Source organism: Haliotis asinina, chromosome 5 (genome assembly GCF_037392515.1).
Source record: "Haliotis asinina isolate JCU_RB_2024 chromosome 5, JCU_Hal_asi_v2, whole genome shotgun sequence".
NCBI classification, from domain to species: Eukaryota; Metazoa; Mollusca; class Gastropoda; order Lepetellida; family Haliotidae; genus Haliotis; species Haliotis asinina.
In genome coordinates, this window is record NC_090284.1 from 36,625,758 (window position 1) to 36,647,665 (window position 21,908).

Consider the following 21,908-nt stretch of genomic DNA (forward strand, 5'->3'; position numbering starts at 1 on the left):
CTCATTAAATATTGCTTCAACGATTTCAGATTTTAAACATGTGTAAGAACTCTACAAATACATAGTTAGTTAAGATCAAATTTATTGAATTTATATATTCCGAATAAATGAAGCGATTGTAACGTGGGCGTCACTCTGGAGCCTGAGTCAGAGTGTGACGTCACGCGGGCTTTCCCTGCCGTAAGCTGTAGGCCAACAGTATCGGTCGCTGTACGGAGCGCGACTTCCCGTGACGGGTCTCGGTTGGGGGTGCATATCTGCAGGATTAGCAACCAATCTCGTCGAAAATTGCAAAGTTTTGCACGTGCAGAATAGTTCCAAGAAGAAACTGCAAGCTTCATCTATTGCATTAGATCCAGAACCTTTGCATTTTGGAGCGAGTGAAACTCCCTTTTTGAAACAGGTGTCTGTCCTCGAATCGTCAGCAACCAGGCACAAATATGCCACTACCAGGTAAGAGGTCAAACCAACATATCGGGTGCATAGCGCTCGTGCATCATCATGCATGCATTTTGCCGGAGTATGCATGCATAACCCTCAAAACGGGATGACCTACATCGCCCTGACCCGATAATGTAAACAATATAATAGACTGTTTATTACTTTGTACAACAAACTTGCTGCATCACAGCCTCGCCGACAGGCGGACCACAGCGCGAAAGAGCAAATACCTATCTCACTGTCTCGGTGCATTGACGTTTGTCTGCAGGTAAAAGTTAAAAATATTGAGCTCCGTTTAAATACAGCTGATTCTGGCCCGATATCGCCCCTTCCCCACCCAATTGCTTTTATTTTGCATGCTGCCATTCATTGCTCTGAAAATCAATTCATGAAATGTTAAATTGAACTTTGATCACATGCCAGAATATCCCTACTCGAGTGATCAATTGATGTGAAGTAATTAGTTGATCTTTATCAATAGGTTGATCTCAATATTGATAAGTTAATCAAAGAATTTTGTCAATATTTTCATGTCAGTCTGATGTCAGCAGACCTGTTAAAATGTTAGAAACAAATGCTGCGAAAGTTCATTAGACTGCATCAAATTGAGTATTCATTTGGAGAGAGTTTTATATTCTTTTGAATTCCTGTTGTCTTGGTGAAATCTGTTATCACTCTTTTCTTGAGTGAAGCAAAAAGTTCTCAAGAGCTCCATATAATGAAACCATAGCACTCTGATAGGAATAAATACGAGAGAACTCTGACCATATATCTGTAAAATTGTGCTGTGAAATAAATCATTAAAAATCAACAAGGCATGAGTAGTTTACAAGATTTGGGAAAGAGTGTATCATTGCAATTTTTACAAAGGAAAAAAAATAAAACCAGTGTTTTTCATCTGCCATTTTCTTTAAATGGGTGGGTGGGGGGGGGGAGGGGGGAAACAAAGATTTTATCCATGGGTTACATACAGCTTTTATATTGGATGATATGTCGTATTAAAGAAGGCCTGGAGTACAATTTCTCAAGGCGATGATGGCCAGAAGTGTCTTCAAAGGTTAACATGAGCTCATGGTCCTGAAATTACCCAAAACATGCTGTGTTTACAAAACGTATGTTTTTCTTCTTCCTTCTTTTGATGTGCCACTAAATATCTTGTGTGATAGTTATTTCTTTTATTGCAGGAAAAAGTAAACTAATAAAGTTGTGCACGGCCATTATTTTCCATGTATTTGTGCAGTCTTTGTGCAAAGTACATTCCCAATTGTTTCACATAATTAAGATTAAATGTGATATCTAACATGTTGTTGTGACTATAATTAAACAACATTGTATGAAATGCAGACTACAACAAACATGGGAAAGAGTAAGAGTGCCTCTGAAATAAAAAATATTTTGAGAGGTATTCCCAATTTATGTGTAAAGTCTTTGCAGTTTGATATCTTTGATGTATCTATTTGACTGAGTGAGTGAGTTTTATGCTGCACTCAGGAATAATCCAGCTATATTGCGATGGTCTGTAAATAATTGAGTCTGGACCACACAATCCAGTGAGCAACAGCATGAGCATCGATCTGCGCAGTTGGGAACTGAGGACTTTTGTAACCAAATCAGCGATCCTAATCCTGTTAGTCACCTCTTTGGACAAGCATAGTCGCCTTGTATGGCAAGCATGGGTTGCTAAAGGCCTATTCTCCCAGGGACCTTCACAGGTCTCTTTCTGGCTGCAGTAATGCTGATGTGACATTAAATTTTAACTCACTAACTTGAGTCTTGAATTAAATATCCATGCATATGGCTTATTGATAATTACGTGCCATGGGTAAGTAACAAGCACTTCAATGCAAGGATTTTTTAGTCCAGATTTTCTTGACGTGATGGAGATAATTAGTATGTTCATCACTGCTAAAGCTAACTCAGAGTAGCTCTGAATGATTTGTGTTGCCACGTTTAATCAGTTACATAATTTAAAAAGTGAAAGTGAGTTGTGATTGGCACAGTTAACTTCCTAAGGCAGTCCGTAAGAATTAGTCTTCAGTAATCCTTGCTTCGTGTGAACGATGGGATTGGGTGGTCAGACTTGCTGACTTGGTTGACACTTCTCATGCAAATCAATGGTCATGCTGTTGATCACATGATTGTCTGGTCCATGCTGAATTATTTACAGATCACTACCATACAGCTGTAATATTGCTGAGTGTATTGTAAAACTAAAATCGCTCTCTTACAGTTAGTTCTCTGTTTGAGACTTCCATACCAACAGCCCAAATTCCAATTAGTTTTAGTTCACAGAGAATCAGTGAAAACTTTTGAAACAAAGTACACCTTTGAAATGGCTGTTTCCCTGTTGCATTTTATGATATCATCTTGTCATACACATTATTGCCTCAAGTACAATTACCACACTGTTATGTTAGAGTTGTGGTAAACACTTCAATACTGAAGATTAGAGAAAGTTAAGATTGTTAACATTTAGGTATTTCACTGAGCATATGACCTTATTATGTTGCAATGTTTTCTTTAACTACAAGAATTTTATGAACTTTCTGGCACATTTCTTTGGGCTTCCTGGCGGTTAGGTTTTCTCTCCAGTGTTTTGATTATATCATCTTCAACCATATCCATTGTTACCCCTTTTACACTTTTAAAAATTGTACAGCCAGCTACTCAAGTTATTGATAGGGGAAATAACTTCCTTGTCAGTCATGTGAAAAGGATATATTCTTATGCTAGGGGTTTTGATTGCTTCAAGAAACTTAATCTTTTAAACTGTTAAAATAAATATATTTTTGTTGTAGGTGAATTTAACTGTTAAGGATGTGGATCAAAATAATAAGTTATTATGAGCTGTGAAATTGCACATATCATCATCCTTGACATCAAGGCCAAACTTTGAATTACCATGTGTGTGAAAATCTATTGCATGTAACACTAATTGTTTTCAAAAACTAAAACAGTGCACAATAAATTTCTGAGAGACTTATATTTAGTATTGGTATCACCATATACACTGACAGAAATAAACATACCAGTAAACCAAATGGGAACATGTTTGAAGTTACCTTCCATATAATGTACCACTGTGACTGTGATGGTGAGGTAGCCTAGTGGTTAAAGTGTTTGCTGAAGACCCAGATTTGATTCCCAGTAAAATCACAACTTGGTGATTTTGAACGTTGACTGCAGGTCAGTTTGATAGATGTTGAGCATTCCTTCTGTCCAGTAATTAATGCATACAGTAATAAAATAATGCAGGAAATGCTTGTAAAATGTTTTTTTTTGGGTTTCAATAGCAATATGATGAATTTGGCACGCATGATACATGTACAACTCTACCTAGTTGAATATTAAAGCTCATATGAAAAAAATGCACTTGACGCGTGACTTCACAGGAGGACGTTTTGATGTTTTGACAACATTCGTAAATATTCAGTACAAGTACAAACTGTAGTTTTGAAATACAGACTATAATCATTCATACAGACCTCAAATAATGAAATAGCATAAATGATTGTAAAATGTTATGTTTTTCTGAACATCAGTATGTGAAATATTACAGATGTTATATTCAATCACATAGATAATCTTCTACAGCCATAGACATTTCACTTCGTGTATGAATACTGAACCAGCAACATGAAACTTGATATATCTGCAGAACGATTAAATTCAAATTTTTACCAGTATTTCGTATTGGACAAACAAAGCGGAAATTCTCCAGGGTTCGTACAATCTTGGAAAGCCTAGAATTAGGGCATTTAACCTTAAAAGGCCTGCAAAATCTATTTTTGCCTTACAAAGCCTAGAAAAAGACTTAAAACTAATAAAAGCCTTGAATTTTAAGTTAAAGCTTGATGAAGTGGCGATTATGTCTGCTATGTAACATCTACAGACTTGTTGAGGTGTACTGGTCTTAATCCTTGATGTCAGTCTAGGGATGCGTTACAAACTACCAGTCGCTTGCAAGCGATGTTCAGCGATTCGCCTCACAACAGAGTGCTAACTTTCAGCCACTTGCAATCGCATCAATCGCTGGATGAAGTCACTTCATTGTCAAACCAATATGGCAGCGAAGGAAAATTTGAATTTGACAGCTGAACAAAGTTGTTCTGCTGCCAAATTGGCAAAAAAAATGCTTTCTTCCCATAATCCTCGGTTTGTTCAGTGTAGTCATCAACAATCATAAATTCATCACTCGTCATCAAGACTCTCCTAACATGTTCTTTATTAGCACCAGATGAGCAAACCGCAATCACTTGAGAAGCGATAAATGCTTCAAGTTGTTGCAAGCCCAGAATAAGCGATTCATTCGCTTACTCGAAGCGATTTTCGGCTTGCAACACACCCAAGGTAAGGTTGAAATTCTGTACGAATCCTGTTCTTGTCAGCTATGAGAAGGTTTACAACAGAATGTGTAAAGCAGTTCATTTGACAGGTAGTCAGGTTTACAAGGTTGTAAACAAATCAGTTACCTTAGAGATTGTGTCAAAATCAAAACCAGGAAGGAAACACAAACTGGATAGCTTTGATAGTGGTGCCATGCAGTTCATAAGCTATATGAATGCAAAATCCCATGGACATATGCTAAAATACAAGATTTAGTCAAAGATAAAATAAATGTCTCAAAATGAACACTTGTAGCTCTGGTTGAAATGGGGTTCAAGTACACCAAACATGGAGATGACAGAGCTTTGTTTAAAGAAAAGTACTCAATCCTATCTTTGCCATCAGCTTATCTGAGAACAGTTTAAGAATATGGTAATTTTGGGTTTGAAGCAAAATTCCTTGATGAAACCTGGTTTGATAAAACTCACTCAACCCATCGGATGTCGCTTCCTCCAGATTGTTCTATCGCACCAGTTTTACCCAGTGTAAGTAAACTTATCCTCAGTACTTTTCGTTACACTCCACTACTGAGTCTAACAAAACCTTATGGGAGGTCACGTTTGGTAACCTTTGAAACTGACCAATCAGAACACGGCTTACCAAATCGCGAAAGTGGACATTTGCACATACCTTTTGAATTTTTTATCTTGAAAAGGTTTGTACCAGAACGATTCCGAATGCTACTAAGCATACGCTCACTTCCGGGTGATGCACATGGTGTACGATACAACCATGACAACGGTGAGTAAACAGTGGCTGAAAATAGTGTTTTTGACAATATTCAAGGATGTCATCTTGTGGCAATATTAGCGAATGGTAACCATGTCAACAGAAACCCCAAAGCGTATATACTGCAGGTCAAATAACTGTGTTATATGCAGATTTTTTGTTTATATAGAGATCTGTGTCAGTGATTTTGAAAGTTCCTCCAATCCCTAAATAGTAGCCGTCTCATGTTTCATTGGACGGTCATAGGTCCCTCAAAGGTTACCTGACTCGGCTTCTACTAGGTTTTGTTAGACTCAGTGATGGAGTAGAACAAAATACACTAAGACTGAATATACTTAGACTGCAGTTTTACCATAAGGCAAAGGTAGATGCCTGATCATCTTGTATGCTGCTGAACGTAGCAAGGGACTTACATGTACACATGTCTGGTAGACCGCTGAAGGCTGTGTTCTCAAAAATGTCTTCTGTGGGACTGTATTAACATCATCTGAGTTGCATCTGTTTCACTACAGTCCTCCACTAGCAGTCATACTGACACTTGATATTATGAGACAGTACCTGAAATGCACTGCCTATGCATCACGTGAACTCTGTCATTCTGTCTGTCTGCCAGGTGGGTCGCAGTAAAGTTTGTTTCTAAGTTCTAACCATGGAAGTTTTTCAGTATTTTACTAGTAATCGTTATGATAAGGGAATGGTATGTCATGATTGTTCATATGCCATATTAGGTTCAGGTGGTGTGAATGATTATACAGGGTTCGTACAATCTTGAAAAACTGTTGAATGTGAGAATTCAGCCTTCAAAAGCCTGGAAATCTATTTCTCCTTAAAAAAGCCTGGGAAAAGCCTTGAATTTTGCTGCCCTTGTAGTAGTTATTTATTCTCTTTGCATGTCTGATGTAATGCAAGTATAGAGTTACTTACCTTGGTATTACATTCAGAAATCTTTGTGTACTACCAAAGATAAGCCGACGCTACCTGAAATCAGAATTTCTTTTTAAACCAAACAATGTAACAGTGCTCAGAAGCCTTGTTTGTTATTATTTTCATTAAGTTTACTTGTCTTATTGGCCTTTATTTTTCCCAGAAAAGCCTTGGAAAAGCCTTAAATTTTATTTTTTTTAAAATCTGTATGAACCCTGTTATATATGAAACATCAACCATTATCAAATAATTGCCAGAAAGCACTTTCCAAGTATTTCTGGCATTACTTTAGTACAGCCTATCTACAGATGATGAAGACTCTTTTTTTTCAGCTTATTGATAATTTGCATTGCTTGAGCTAGTTACCGCTATTTCAATATGTCACTTGGACAAGTAGTATGTTGTACTCATCCTGCAATATTTTCATTTGACCTCTAAATTGATCAAAGTTAGGTTATCTCTATAATTGTTACCATTTTCTGTAATTAACCATTGAGTTGAGGACATTTCCGTCAGACAGTAGAGTAATTCAAAGTCACTACCATATACTTTTACCTCAGCCCATTAATCATATTAATGCAGACTTGCTGCACCATGCCTCCTGCACTAAACATGTTATTTTGCATTTGTTTTGGGGTTTGTTTTGTTTGTTTTTTAAAAAAATCCCTTATTCTACTTGGTTATAAAAAAATCAAGCCAACCATCCCTGATAAAAATCTTAGCAAGCTTTCTTCAGACATTGACTCACTTCCTTTTTCACCTTTGAGCAGCAGTAAGGATTCGCTTACAGCCAAAAATATGAAAGATAAGTTTGCCTCTATTGAAATACTAATTTCAAGACCAGTTGCCCCAAATCCCCTTCGGGAATAATTTTTTAGCAGACTGACCAAGTCAAAGTGTACTGTGTATTTATGTTATGATTCTCAGGCACAGCCAGCTCAACTGGCTAGCAAAATTTGGAAACTTTTTTGCACACTGAGTACTGAAAATGTATGATGTATGAACAAATATTTTAGGTTAAATATTTTATTTTAGGACAATTCCCCACATAACATTTTCCCATTTCCCCACAGCTTTTTTTTTAACTATTAGGACATATCCTCACTCAACATAGAATTGTAGTACAATAGATGTGATGGGATTAAGTAATCTGTGCATTAGGGGAATGTAACTATGTTATGGGTATGTTGGTGAAAAAGGTCAGCAAGAGAAAGAGAGAAGTGCTTTACACTGCTTTTAGCAATATTCCATTAATGTTACAGTGGGGGACACCAGAAATGGGCTTCATGGATGAACACATGTGGGGAATCAAACCTGAGTAGTCAGCATGACAAGCAAACACTTTAATCACTAGGCTACCCCGATGCCCCAGTCAGTAAGAGAGCCACTGTGAGTGCAGAAAGATGACAATAAACTTGTTAAACTGAGTGAAGTGATAATATAATTTTACACATCTAACGTCTTACCTATGCTAATGCAGTATATACAATACATATAATCTCAGCTTGAATTTGCTCATTATTTGTGATGGGTGTGGGAAATGGTCCATTCAACATCAAACTCAATTTTGGCACATGTATCCAGAGTTTTACGAGCTGTGTCCCTTGAGCAGTGTACCCAACTCACTCACTCACTCACTCACTCACTCCAATTAACATGCAAATGTGAGATCAGTAGAGCTGGCAAAGCTTGTTTGCAAGATCCCAGCCGTGGTGTTTCTGAAAAAGTGTTCACAAAATTCATTCCTGATCTTGAATTTGAAAATATTTGGAACCATCAATTCTGTTTACTAGATCTGCCTCATCATAGTGAGAGCTATTTTCATTTTAATTGTTGCATTTTGGTATGAGTAAAAGTAATATAAAACCTTAATCATGAGATTAGTTGCAGCTGTCTGGTGTAGATTTCATCTGCTGCTAGTCATATGATGCTGAGTTGTGAGTGATGAATCTTTTGTCTTTTTGTGTTGCTATTGACACCATCAAAAACCAATAGATTTCCAATACCCTCTGTCCCAGATCACTTCATGTTCATTGTATGTATGTGAAAAAATAAGCAGTAGGTCAATACACTTGGTTAAAGCTCATGAATGAAATTCCTAAGGAACTCCTACATGGCTGTTAAGTCATAATAAAGGTTGTGTTCTAATAGCTTGTATGGGAATAAATCTTTTAGAAATGAATGGATGGTATTTGTTTCCAGGATTGTTTTCTCGTTCTTTGGAAATATGAATAAATCTATATGTCATATTATTCAAGGGAATTCCCTCAGCAGTATGCCCTTGCTAAGTATCAGCCAATCAAATTGCAGAAGTTAACCATATGCTGCTTAGTCATCCCCAGGCCTGAATGACTGGTTTGAGTTGACTGACTTACTCAGCCAATGAGAAGGCAGCTTTCATAGGATATGAACCAGTGGTCATGTGTTGTAGCTATGTCCTGAGTAAACAAGGCATGCTTCTAGGAAATAGCACTGGGAATTCACACACAACTGACAGGTTGTTTTGTAGCTAGGCATTGTTGTACATCTCTCTGTCACTTTGGAGGTCATTCTAGCTGGATCCATATAGATGCAGCATTTAGAAACTTCGCTGGGGAGTTTGACGATTGATCCAAAGAAGGCAGGAGGCGGGATGAAAAGTCGTAAGTGATCTGTTTATCTGGTTAAGGTGGGGCACTCCTTGTCTTCCCAAACGCATGTGGCTGGTCCACACACGTGGATGGGAAAGTTATCTTGCCCACATGGCAATAGGGCAAGGTATCTGGGTCACAGGGTTGCTGTGGTGCGGTCAAGCAGGACCTGAGTGTACATGAGAAGCTGACCGGGGTCAGTTATTAGCCATGTCTAGCCAGAGGTGACCACTGCCAAATCCTGACTCACCATGCACAAAAGATTCTGGTTTTTGATCAGGCATTGAAACATGGGATGTGAGGATTTGTGATAGTAATTACAGTGGGGTGGTCATATTTGTTCTGCTGACAATGGAGGGACCGGTAGTATCAGCATACCTGAGCATATACTTTTGTATTTGACAACTTGTTTGTTTAACATTCTCCATGGAGTCTGAGATCTTATCTTCATGAGAATATATCTGAGGCATTGCTGCAGAACTGCTCTGATAACCTTGATTTTATTGGGAGAAAATGACACATAATCATTTGCATTTTGTCCTTGGTCAGTGATGGGACTTGGTAAATATGCATAAATAATATGTTATTTTCATTATTTGCAGGGATGTAGGATCCTAAAGGTTACATTGTAGAGGCTCGAAGTCTTTGATTATTTGATATTTGGTGATATCAGCGACCCGTGAACTTTTTTGTAAATTATAGTTGTGGAAAGGATATAGATGATTATAGTACATGTTTATTGCACATACCAGCCAAGGGTAGAAAGCATGAAAATACACCTGGAACAGAAAATATTACAATGTTTGGGGTTCCCAGTGGATATTTATGCAGTTTTGTTTTTATTCTCACCATCTTTCCCTTTCAGATGTGTGTGTACATGCCATGATGCCTTCAGCGGCTATTTTTAGCATTGACATATTGAGGACATGGTCTTTGTAGTTTCATACAAACAAATATTGCCCAAATCTTGTTTGCCAGATTTGGTTGACAGTTTGTTTTCTGTATTTCAACACCTTGTTTAGTGATACACTGTACTCTCCTCTAACCACCAAGTGACAGGCCAGTGACAGGGTTACAGTGAGCTGTGATGATAAAACAAATTGATAACTGAAGAAGCTTGCTATTTGGCTCAATGAAAACGTTATTGTTGTTGCTAAATGCAGCTCCAATGAATTCTTACCGCAAGTGAAACCGCAAGTGTTACATTTTGCAATACTGAATATGTGGTTATGTCTTATTACTCAATGAGGGCTATCACAGCACAGGGCCATTGAACGGATTTCAATGTTTCTGGGTTTTTGCTATCAGATCCTTCTGCTGATAGTCAGCTGACAAGGTGTTTGTGGCTGTGGATATTCTTCCTGAACAGTAGAGGGTGGAGACTTTTACATTGCCAAAGCAGGTGATAATGGAGGCTACTATCAATTGCTCCTGTTAGGTGTTGAGTCACTCATGGGGTTCCTCAACTTTGTGGGATGAGAGGGCTATTCCCAAATCTGTCTTGTGTTGATGGTTGTGTTGAAGCTGATTAATTCTAATGACCCCTTACAGGCAGATGTGGGCCAGGCCATATACAATGCAGGTTCATAAGGTTTCTTCGAGGTTGACGAAGCAGATAAAATTTACCTTTGAAAGTTGAAATCTCTATGCTTCAAGTAGGGAACGTTTTCACAGCTGAGTACATATCATCTAGGAGAATTGACTATTTGCAGAACTCTTCCTTTCGGCAATTATTTCAGTAGATGATTACTGGTTGAGGCTAGTGGATTTGTCATTAAAACTGTCTCTATTTTTTGTTGTTGTCATGTTCAGTACTTAATCATTGTATAACCCAGGCAGGGTGGGGTAATCTAGATTGTTAGTAGGAATCTGCTACCTGATAAGCACCTGATTACAAACTGTTGGTCTTTCTCAGATCAATCTTAATTTTCAGACACATGCTTTTCATTCATGAAACAAAAATGTAAATACACAGAATGAACTACTGGAACTTGAAATGATGATTGTTTCTTATGAATGTTGCGACCCTTCAGCAGGGCTCCAGATAATGGCCGCATCGGTATATATACGGATTAAAAATAAGGACGAGGCAATATGAAAAAAAATAGGGACTGTAGTAAATGTCCTACGGCACTAATGTACAGCCTTAGAATCATCTACAGATGCATTTTTCTGAAAAAGTATTGTTTTATTGTTTATTAGCCTGTTTACACAAGAGTAGCAATATTGTGCATATATAAAATAATTGATATGCCGTTAGATTCCATTCAGTGCTCAAAATGTACTCTTGAGGTTTTCCAGTACTCATGTATTGTAAACATAGGGAGTATACACTAATGATGTTGGAAAATTATCTGGAGCGCTGCCTTCAGTAAAGATTTGTATTGCTAACTGTTAATGACCTGTACTCTGTGATCTCACTGAAGTTGTTTTCTCTTTAATGTGTCAGTATTATACACGTTTGCCTTGACCAACAGGGTAAAACCCTCATTGGAAGCATTGATGAAATCAGAAATCGGGTCACCTTTGATTGCAGTGTAATACTGTATTCCAATGTATATGGTAGCTTGTTATTAAGTCAGAATATCAACCTGATTCTTAGTACAGGAAGGCAGGGAAATTTGAAAACTTTGACCGCGCTTCCTTGGAATAAGTTTTTCTGTGAAAATCTAGTGCAAAGATATGTTCTGAAATGCCTAGCTATTTAAATCTCATTTTGCATGATCTACATGCTTGTCCCTCATTTGAATGGACAAAAAATAAATGCTACAACAAATTTTCATTCTTTGGAAATCAAATGGGGTAAAAATTGCATTGGTGTTGGTTGTGAAAACTGCATTTTGTGTGTATTACACCATATCATATCTGTACAAGTATGTGTACTGATAAGATTGAACCACAAAAGAAAAGTCAAATTTGTACAATGCATTAACATTATAATGTGTTTTGTTGGTGTCTCCACATCAAAGTGTAACTATTTACTGAGCAGTAACCAATAACACTTGTTTTGTAGAGGCCCACTCCCCAATGACCTGTTTGTGTATGTTAACAAGTACAGATATCTATCTGGTGTAGGGATATAACAGGACCCCCAGTGTTGGTACTCATTGACACTTGACCTGGGTCATGTGACTTGCAGTTTGTCTCCTTGAAAGGAATGCAAAGTACCTTGCAGGTGTTGTGTTGCATATTTTGTTATGGAAGTCTGTCTGATTGGTCACAGTTTCGTTGTTATCTCAAGTGAATGAGTTTAAATTTGAAGTCACGTCTGCATTACTTTAGCCGTGTCATGACTGTAACTGTAGTGCCCATTGGAGTTACGTTTAGGCCCAAATAATTTGTTTCATGTTTATAGTATCTCAAGTGTGTTATTGCTCCAATACAAAAGAGTTAAAGGTCACATGCAACCAAAAAATCAAACATAATTAAAACACATTTATCACTTATTCATGACATATAATATACATTGCTGCTTTTAAAAAAATCAAATAAACACAATTATAAGCGTACAATCGCGATTCAAAAGTGCAATATTTTGTACTTGGGCTTACGTCCCCCGAAACGAAGCCCTCGGGAAACCGAACCCAGTCATAGCTGGTGGATATGCACTCAAGTGTAACGACGGCTTCCGATTGGCTGTTTCATTTGCTGATATGCTGAGGGTTCATTGTGTGTACAGAAAGATGATCTGTTTGATGGGCATTTTAAAAGTATAGCCAGTCACAAGAAAGTAAGATTCTTTATGGATAACAACTTCTTTTTGTGTACTTGATGTGTCGTTGCAGTATGGATTCATATACTGTTGTCAAACAAAATCATATACACGAAAAAAAGTCGTTATCCATGAAGAATGTATATGGAGATGTTGGGTTTGGAAAATACATTTTCTCTGAATTTGCGCTCGATCCAATAAAAAATCATGTCAGTAGAGATGGTAAACTACTGCGTGGCTGGAATCTGTCATTCGCCCAAGTACAAAGCAGGACTTGAAAATGACAAGAGTTTTCACCAGTTTCCGTCAGATCCAGTCATCCGAAAAAAATGAATGTAGTTTGTTTGCAACCCACAGACATAAAAACATGTGATGTGTATCACACGTGCCTAATTACATAATGTGGCAGACACGGGACTCGGGTGCACGAGTCATAAATCGACATATTTTCTTTATGTCGAATAGTCTGATAGGTGTTAAGTTCAAATTGCATGTGGTCAATGATTGAAGCTGTGTATTGCATGTTGTCTTTAGCAGACAGGCAGACAGACATATAGGTGTGAATAAACCAGACATTGAGCTTTCTCTGTGACAGAGACTGCTTACCACAATCAACAAGTTGTTTTACGTAACGAGTAGATTATTTACATGTTTGTGTACACAACCAAGATTAGACTACTGCTCACGACCTCAGACACTGGTCATGCATACTGTTTTAAGCTCCGCGAACCTATTCACTGCGCATGCGTTATGGACGCAGCGCAGCACAGCTGTTGAAACCAGTTTTCCCCCCAGCGCTGGGGGGAATTTAGTGAAACGTTTGAACTCCGATTTCGCGGGCTTTTTTTTCATCGCGTTTTTTTTTCAACTTTATAGGTTGAATTGGCATTTTTTATGATTTGTTTCGGTAAGTGCATACCGAAAGGTACCAGAATCTGCAAAGTTGTGTTTTACGTTGCATGTGACCTTTAAAGCACAAGTAATTTCCTGGGAAAATTGAAGTTGAAGAACATTGCAACATTGTGAAAAGAAAATCGTTTTTTTTATGGAGTTAAAATATAACAGTATGGCGGATTCATGGGGAATTCTCTTCCCCAATATGGGAGCAACTGAAAACTTATGTTTTAATACTCTTGTAATAAATGTTTCAACACCATGAAGATGTTGCAGATTAGCTTAAGTAAAACTGAAAACATAAATATTTATAGGTCAGGTCCTGTCTTTTCATCATGGTTGTTTTTATGACCAGTTGTTGAATCAAGTTGTAGTATCTGGATTTTGTAGTCATTGTATAACCATGGTACTCCCCATGGTAAGATATGTACCTATGATGTATCTTCAGGTCATGCCAATTATCACACAGAAACACCCACTGGAAGCTATTTATAGATGTATTGATGCCAAATTTATGTTTCCAGCTGAATCTAGATGTGTCGGACTGACGCACACAGAAGTATTTTGGGAGTCATTACTTGTCACTCTGCATCCAATGTTGGTGGATTCTTTATAATACGTGGTTTGATTTACATGCAGGATTAGAAAGATGTAATTATGAATTGAGAGGTCTTTTTTGTTCGACAACAACATGTTTTGATGAGTCTTTTCATCGCTTAGTAGTTGTTTGTATCCCTATCATTGACAGGAACTAAAGATATTGACTAACAACAGCTTTGTTCCTTGACAAGTGCACCAGGATGTAGCAGACTTACTGGTACAAGTTTTTTTCTTCATGTCTGTTTCTCTGATCTCTGTGTGGTGAAGATGTTAAGCACATACATGTTTGGTTATTTGGGATTTTCAGTACATTAAATGGGATGCAGACCTACGAATAAATTTTGTTTTGTGTCTTGAAGTATAGTATATGCTATTATTTAAATGAATTATTGAAGAAAGATATGTAAAAATCAAAAATTGTTTGAAACTAATTATTTTGGCAGTAATCAATGAATGAGTTTAGTTTTCAGTCCCAATCAGCAAACTTCCAGCTCTATGGCAGTGGTCTGTAAATAATCAAGTCTGAACCCAGACAATCCAGTGATCAGCAGCATTTGCATCGATCTATAAATCAGCAACATTTGGCTTTAAACTTCATTAGGTTTGCTTTTGTTGTATATATTTTCAAATTCACTTTCTTACGACATTTAATGAAACATGTTTGATTTACTCTAGTTTTAGACAGTTAGGTTCATGATGAAAACTAAAAGAAAGAAAGAGTTTTATGATTCTGGGAAAGCACTTTCTTTTCCTTGAAATTTCAGCCAAACATATTTGTCATGGCATTTTCTACAGACCTCTGATTATTTACTGTACATGAAAGTATGTAGCTCCTACAAAACATGCATTGCTTTAGTGTTACCGTGTGAACCCCTACTGTATGCAGTATGCATAACCAATCAATGTCTCCGCTTCATGCATGAATTACCCGGTGATTACTCAGCCTGGCAGCAAATGAGTCTAGTTTTAAGCATCACTCACCAATATTCCAGCTATTGTAGCGGTCTAAATAATCAAGTCTCCACAAGGCAATCCAGTGAACAACAGCATGAGCATCGATCTGCACAATTGGGAACTGATGACATGTGTAAACCACCCGATGCTGTTAGTCGCTTTTTGTGGCAAACCTGTGTTGCTGAAGACCTACTCCGTACATGATACATGCTTTAGTATTGCACAGAATCTGTACATCTCATGGTATATCCTGTATAGATTTGTCTTGATGCATATACCATTTGCTTGAAATAACAGATCAATCAACTGCTCTGATTTACATGTTCCATCCATTGATATCTGCTTGCCCAAGTAAATAGCTTCTGCTGGAAACTCTATTGTGTCACAGTGAAGTGCAGTGTTATGCCATCAATAATTCAGACTAGCATCATCACATTCACTTAAACCTGCACCCATTGGGATTATTGGATAGAGACAGTGTCTAGTAACCTCCATGTGTTGTGAATACCAGATATGAGTTTGTGTTATCAACTGTATAAAGGTCTTCATGGAAAAATACCCGTTGCCACCTGCAGGACTAAATGTGTAGGCCCAGTGTTGTAGTCATAATGTTGACAACTGGTCTGCTAAGATCCAGACAAATGCCTGTTATTGATGCCCAGACACATCCCGTACCATATTGCTTTCCCATAGCTGTAGTTGGTACTGATACTATTGACCACTGTTTTAAGGTCCAGACACAGGTCCTACCATGTTGTCTAAGGCTCAGACATAGGTCCTTCCATGTTGTCTAAGGCCCAAACACAGGTCCTACCATATTGTATTAGGTCCTGACATAGCTCCTACCATATTGTCTAAGGCCCAGATACAGGTCCTACCATATTGTGTAAGGTCTAGGCACAGGTCCTTCCAAAAGCATGTCCCACCATATTAGGAGGACGTATGGCTGCATAAAGGCGGTGTGGTCAAACCAAGCATTCTCATTGGTTGGCGCTTGCTGTTGTCCATAATTTGTGCCAAGATCGTTCAGTTGAGGGTCAAAATCGGGTTTCAGTGAACTTATAGAAATAACAATAAAGATTTGGTAGGTGTTATGAGTGGTGGTTGATAGGCCAATCACCCATGATTATGTTTAGATGAAGTTTTAATTGATTGCATGCGATAGTAGCAATCGGCAAAGTACACCAAAGTGTCCGGCCTTGTCTAAATATATTTTACTGTGAAGCCTTTCAAATCAGGGTCATCTCAAATGTTCATATTTTTTTAAAAAATCTTTAATCCTCGTAATGACACGAGCACCTGTGGCAATGCATGGTTACTGCAGTCTTTGATTCTCGGACTTTTGTTACCATGCACTTGTTTTCAGTGCAGTTGTACTCATTGACTGTTGGGGCAAGTCGGCAGCTCAGCTGGGATGTACATAAGTGTATGGGAGTAGTCATGTGGCAGTGACATATTGATTGACAAATAACTACAGCACGTAGTATAAGCAAGGAGTCACCTCAACTGCATTTTCCCTCTTGTGAGTTTTGTGCAAGAGCATGTCACAGATGGTGATTGGTCTGGTCCCATCATTACCTTCATAGTTGCACCAAGTGGTTCAGTCTTCATATATCACATGATAGCTGATTCCTCACACTGCTCCAAACAAGGTGCAGTCAAGTTTTTAGTTCACTTTAAAATTCAAGTCAGATTACATGATATTATGTCTGTGAAAAGGTTTTACTGGATAATTATCAGGTAGCCCTTTTTTAAATTTTCAGTGTCCGCTAGTCAAAAACAATCTAAGCAGTTTAAGCAACTTTGTTTTGTACTCAAACTGTAGAATCAAAAGTACCCAAAAGGAGACATTACTCTGGGTTCTACTATGAACTGGTCCAAATGTCTTATTGCTGTAGTGTATTCTGGTTCATTTAACTTTACACATATGACTTATTGTCCCTCTTCATCTCAAGGGTCAGAGTTGCTATTTGTTAAACATTCACATGTTACTGAAGGGTCATAGGGAGGTTGCTGTTTGTTAAACATTCACATGTTACTGAAGGGTCATAGGGAGGTTGCTGTTTGTTAAACATTCACATGTTACTGAAGGGTCATAGGAAAGTTGCAGTTTGTTAAACATTCACATGTTACTGAAGGGTCATAGGGAAGTTGCTGTTTGTTAAACATTCACATGTTACTGAAGGGTCATAGGGAGGTTGCTGTTTGTTAAACATTCACATGTTACTGAAAGGTCATAGGGAGTTTGCTGTTTGTTAAACATTCACATGTTACTGAAGGGTCATAGGGAGGTTGCTGTTTGTTAAACATTCACATGTTACTGAAGGGTCATAGGGAAGTTGCTGTTTGTTAAACATTCACATGTTACTGAAGGGTCATAGGGAGGTTGCTGTTTGTTAAACATTCACATGTTACTGAAGGGTCGACCCGTGAAGGTCCCGGGGTAGAATAGGCCTTCAGCAACCCATGCTTGCCATAAAAGGTGACTATGCTTGTCGTAAGAGGCGACTAACGGGATCGGGTGGTCAGACTAGCTGACTTGGTTGACACATGTCATCGGTTCCCAATTGCGCAGATCGATGCTCATGTTGTTAATCACTGGATTGTCTGGTCCAGACTCGATTATTTACAGACCGTCGCCATATAGCTGGAATATTGCTAAGTGCGACGTAAAACTAAACTCACTCACTCACTCACTCACTACTGAAGGGTCATAGGGAAGTTGCAGTTTGTTAAACATTCACATGTTACTGAAGGGTCATAGGGAAGTTGCTGTTTGTTAAACATTCACATGTTACTGAAGGGTCATAGGGAGGTTGCTGTTTGTTAAACATTCACATGTTACTGAAGGGTCATAGGGAGGTTGCTGTTTGTTAAACATTCACATGTTACTGAAGGGTCATAGGGAGGTTGCTGTTTGTTAAACATTCACATGTTACTGAAGGGTCATAGGGAATTTGCAGTTTGCTAAACATTCACATATTACTGAAGGATCATAGGGAAGTTGCTGTTTGTTAAACATTCACATGTTACTGAAGGGTCATAGGGAATTTGCTGTTTGCTAAACATTCACATGTTACTGAAGGGTCATAGGGAGGTTGCTGTTTGCAAAACATTCACATGTTACTGAAGGGCCATAGGGAAGTTGCAGTTTGCTAAACATTCACATGTTACTGAAGGGTCATAGGGAGGTTGCTGTTTGCAAAACATTCACATGTTACTGAAGGGTCATAGGGAAGTTGCAGTTTGCTAAACATTCACATGTTACTGAAGGGCCATAGGGAGGTTGCTGTTTGTTAAACATTCACATGTTACTGAAGGGTCATAGGGAAGTTGCAGTTTGTTAAACATTCACATGTTACTGAAGGGTCATAGGGAAGTTGCTGTTTGTTAAACATTCACATGTTACTGAAGGGTCATAGGGAGGTTGCTGTTTGTTAAACATTCACATGTTACTGAAGGGTCATAGGGAGGTTGCTGTTTGTTCTATTAGATTCTGGTATGAGTGGTTGTGGGCTTGTTTTGTACATCCTTGCTTCACCCAGGGGGATGCAGATTATCAACTAGGCAGACAGTCCCTTGGGTGTCTTGAGCAGAGTACATCATAATCATCACAGGAAACACAAAGTGGCTGCATCTAGCCCTGCAAGGACTGTTCTGTGGTTCAATGTGGTGAAAATGTACCTGGCTAGAGGCCCATCACAGCTGGGGAGATCACCACTCAGCAGTGACCTGGCTTATTGTGTGTCAGTGTGGCCTACTGACCTACTTGTCAATCTAGGCCACCACACAAGAACCAGTATTCACAGCAGTTGATAACTGAACTTTTGGCAAGCTGGGGATTTAGCACATTTCTCAACTTTATTCATGCACTTTTTATTTGTTGTTATACTTTTCAAAATATTTGAGCATGTGATTCATAAACACTGACCAGAATGGAACTATCTTCATATTCAGGAAGAAAAGCATATTTGTCTTTGTTATGATGCCCATTTTGTTCTGTTGAGAACACTTAAAAGTTTGATTATCTCCTTTCCACTCTAAGCGCATGCATGCACGCACGCACACAGCTGAACAGACACAACTTGCATTGATTTTCATGAACCGATTATGATTGTGGAGTATTGTGGGGCCCATATTTTGGTATTGTCAGTAACTAGCGAAACAAATTTGTGTCTAGAAGCTTGTGGATGATAAAGTTAATGTTTCACGAATATTTCATTATGCTGAAATACAATAGAAATTTTGACCCGTGAAGGTCCCGGGGTAGAATAGGCCTTCAGCAACCCATGGTTGCCATAAAAGGTGACTATGCTTGTCATAATAGGCCTCTAACGGGATCAGGTGGTCAGACTCGCTGACTTGGTTGACATGTCATCGGTTCCCAATTGTAATGATCAATGCTCATGCTGTTGATCACTGGATTGTCTGGTCCAGACTCAGTTATTTACAGATCGCCGCCATATGGCTGGAATATTGCTGAATTCATCGTAAAACTAAAGTCACTCACTCACTCAGAAATTTTTGAGTTTGTGCTAACAATTGCATATCTCACAAGTGAGGCTTGTGAGTCGGGACTGTTCAGTGAGTAAGCTGCATTGCTGAGTCAGAATTTAGGAAATGCTGTCAATTTTTGCATATTATTATCAGCTGTTAGTCTGGATAACTGAAAAAGAATATCAATACTAACATGTTCGTGAAGTTACAAGCTTTTCTTTTCATAATGTAAAATAAGAAATAAGTCATGAGGCATTATTCACTCAAAAAAATAAAAAAGAACACTAAAAAAGTAGCAACTTATTCATGAGTATTTCATGACAGTATCAGTTGTCCAAGCAGCAACACATGGAATATGCCTGTAGGTTGGTTATCTGTCAATTCATTCAGTTTATAACTCTGATGTGGGCGTGTAACAGCAAGCTGACTTGTTGGAAGCCATGAGACTTGAGATATGCTCATATAAGGCCTGCATACACTCCACTGCCTAATATAGCCAAGAATACTATCAACCTGGGTAATGGTTAGAAATAGCAGCTCAGGGACTTAGGTCTGGGGGCAACGTATTAATAGCAGACTGATAACACAATTATATCTGCACTGCAAAGTGAAGAATGGATAATTTAATCTGTTTGTCATGTGGCTATGTTAACAATCTTCCCAGATATAACTTTGTGCAGAAATTGTGACCAGACTTAACAGAAATGTATGTTCATCTGGCACCTGATCAGCTGCTTTAGAATCTCCTGGTTCTTTTTCTACGGATCTGTGGAAGTTGAATTTAGACAAAGATGGTGAGGGATATTTGATTGGGGAAGGATTGATCATAAAAATCATGGTTCTTAGTGCTTGAAGGAATTCAAATCTGTCCTGGATTGTATTACATAAATGGTTATGTTTATAAAATCTATATCAGTCTGTTTCATACTTCCTGATCTGTTAGCTTCTCATCATCCTTGAAATTGCACTTATATCTGTCCTAAAATACCAGTCATTCTTGAAATTGAATCTATGCGCATTATCTTACTGGAGCCATGCTGACATGCACCATAAATAGAGTAGCTAATTAATTCTTTCATGATTGAATGTTGCCATTTTTCGAAAATTTTATGTGAACCAAGAATCTCTTACAAGATACCATTTCACGGTTGTGTGATGAATATTACATCTGTTAGGGAGATTTTGGAAATGTCTGGCTTCATACTAGATGTCCAATTTGATTATCTGTTCTTCATAATTAGATCAAGAAACAGGAGTATTTTATAACACAAGTGCTGTGATGAGGTTGTAAGGTATTGCATTTCTTCTAGCCACGCCAGAACTTTAAAACGATTGTTCTTCTGTAGTTCGCTGCTGTAATAAGTGCTCTGGCTGTCTTAACATTTGTTTTAAAGCCATGCAAAAGATACATTCATTTTCCACAGATCTGCACTGAAGCTGACTATCCTGAATCTTTGCAACTAATAAATGCAAGGCAGTTACACATTATCTCTCGCCACTCATGATGGTTTTGTGTCAAGTCTGTACATAAGAAAACATTAGCCATCATATGTTATGTAAATTTTTCATCATGTCTGTAAAGATCACCTATTACTGATTGGTCGAGATGGTCAATAGAGCTCTTTTGAGCAGGCAGTTTTATCTAGCAAACATATTTTGTGTAAAACCTTTTATGGTGTGAATCATTGGTAGATCTGTGGTTGTGAATATCCCATTCACAGAATTCCTCAGAATGACCTGATTTCAAGTGGTTTTATATTTTACGGATATTGAAAGTACCGGTTGCTCATTTGTCTTAAATATCACCTCATTTTGCATTTAGGCTTTTTGTGTTCATAAGGAAATGATTCAGTCATGTACAAAAACATGAACGACTGACTTACCCGAGATTTCCTGCATGCAGTTACATTTCCCTCCAACTGTAGATTTACGTAACTCCTGACACATGGGCATGCTAGTTGAATAGTCCCCAGATTCTTGTGTTAACAGCTTATTTCACAGACCATCAAACTGATGAAACTGATACTTGCCTTCAGTTTCAGTCCTTGGTTTGACTGAGCCATAATGGATCAGACACAGGCTTCTGTGATGAAGGTGGAATATTTACAACGTCACATTGACATCCTCTGACTATTATCATG

The 21,908-nt window shown here is 38.1% G+C and overlaps 1 protein-coding gene across 2 annotated transcripts in view; it reads left to right on the top strand.

Annotated features, from left to right (window-relative positions):
* Nucleotides 1-177: 177 nt before the first annotated feature.
* LOC137284227 (dual specificity mitogen-activated protein kinase kinase 6-like) overlaps nt 178-21,908 on the top strand; it is a 35,191-nt gene continuing 13,460 nt past the window's right edge. Inside the window, exon 1 of one of the 2 annotated variants that reach the window (XM_067815959.1) lies at nt 178-453. In XM_067815959.1, coding sequence (XP_067672060.1) covers nt 441-453 — 13 coding nt within the window. In that variant the 5' untranslated portion in view covers nt 178-440. Of the gene's footprint in view, nt 454-8,955; nt 9,123-21,908 lie in introns of those variants that run through there. The other variant, XM_067815958.1, reaches the window with a different exon arrangement.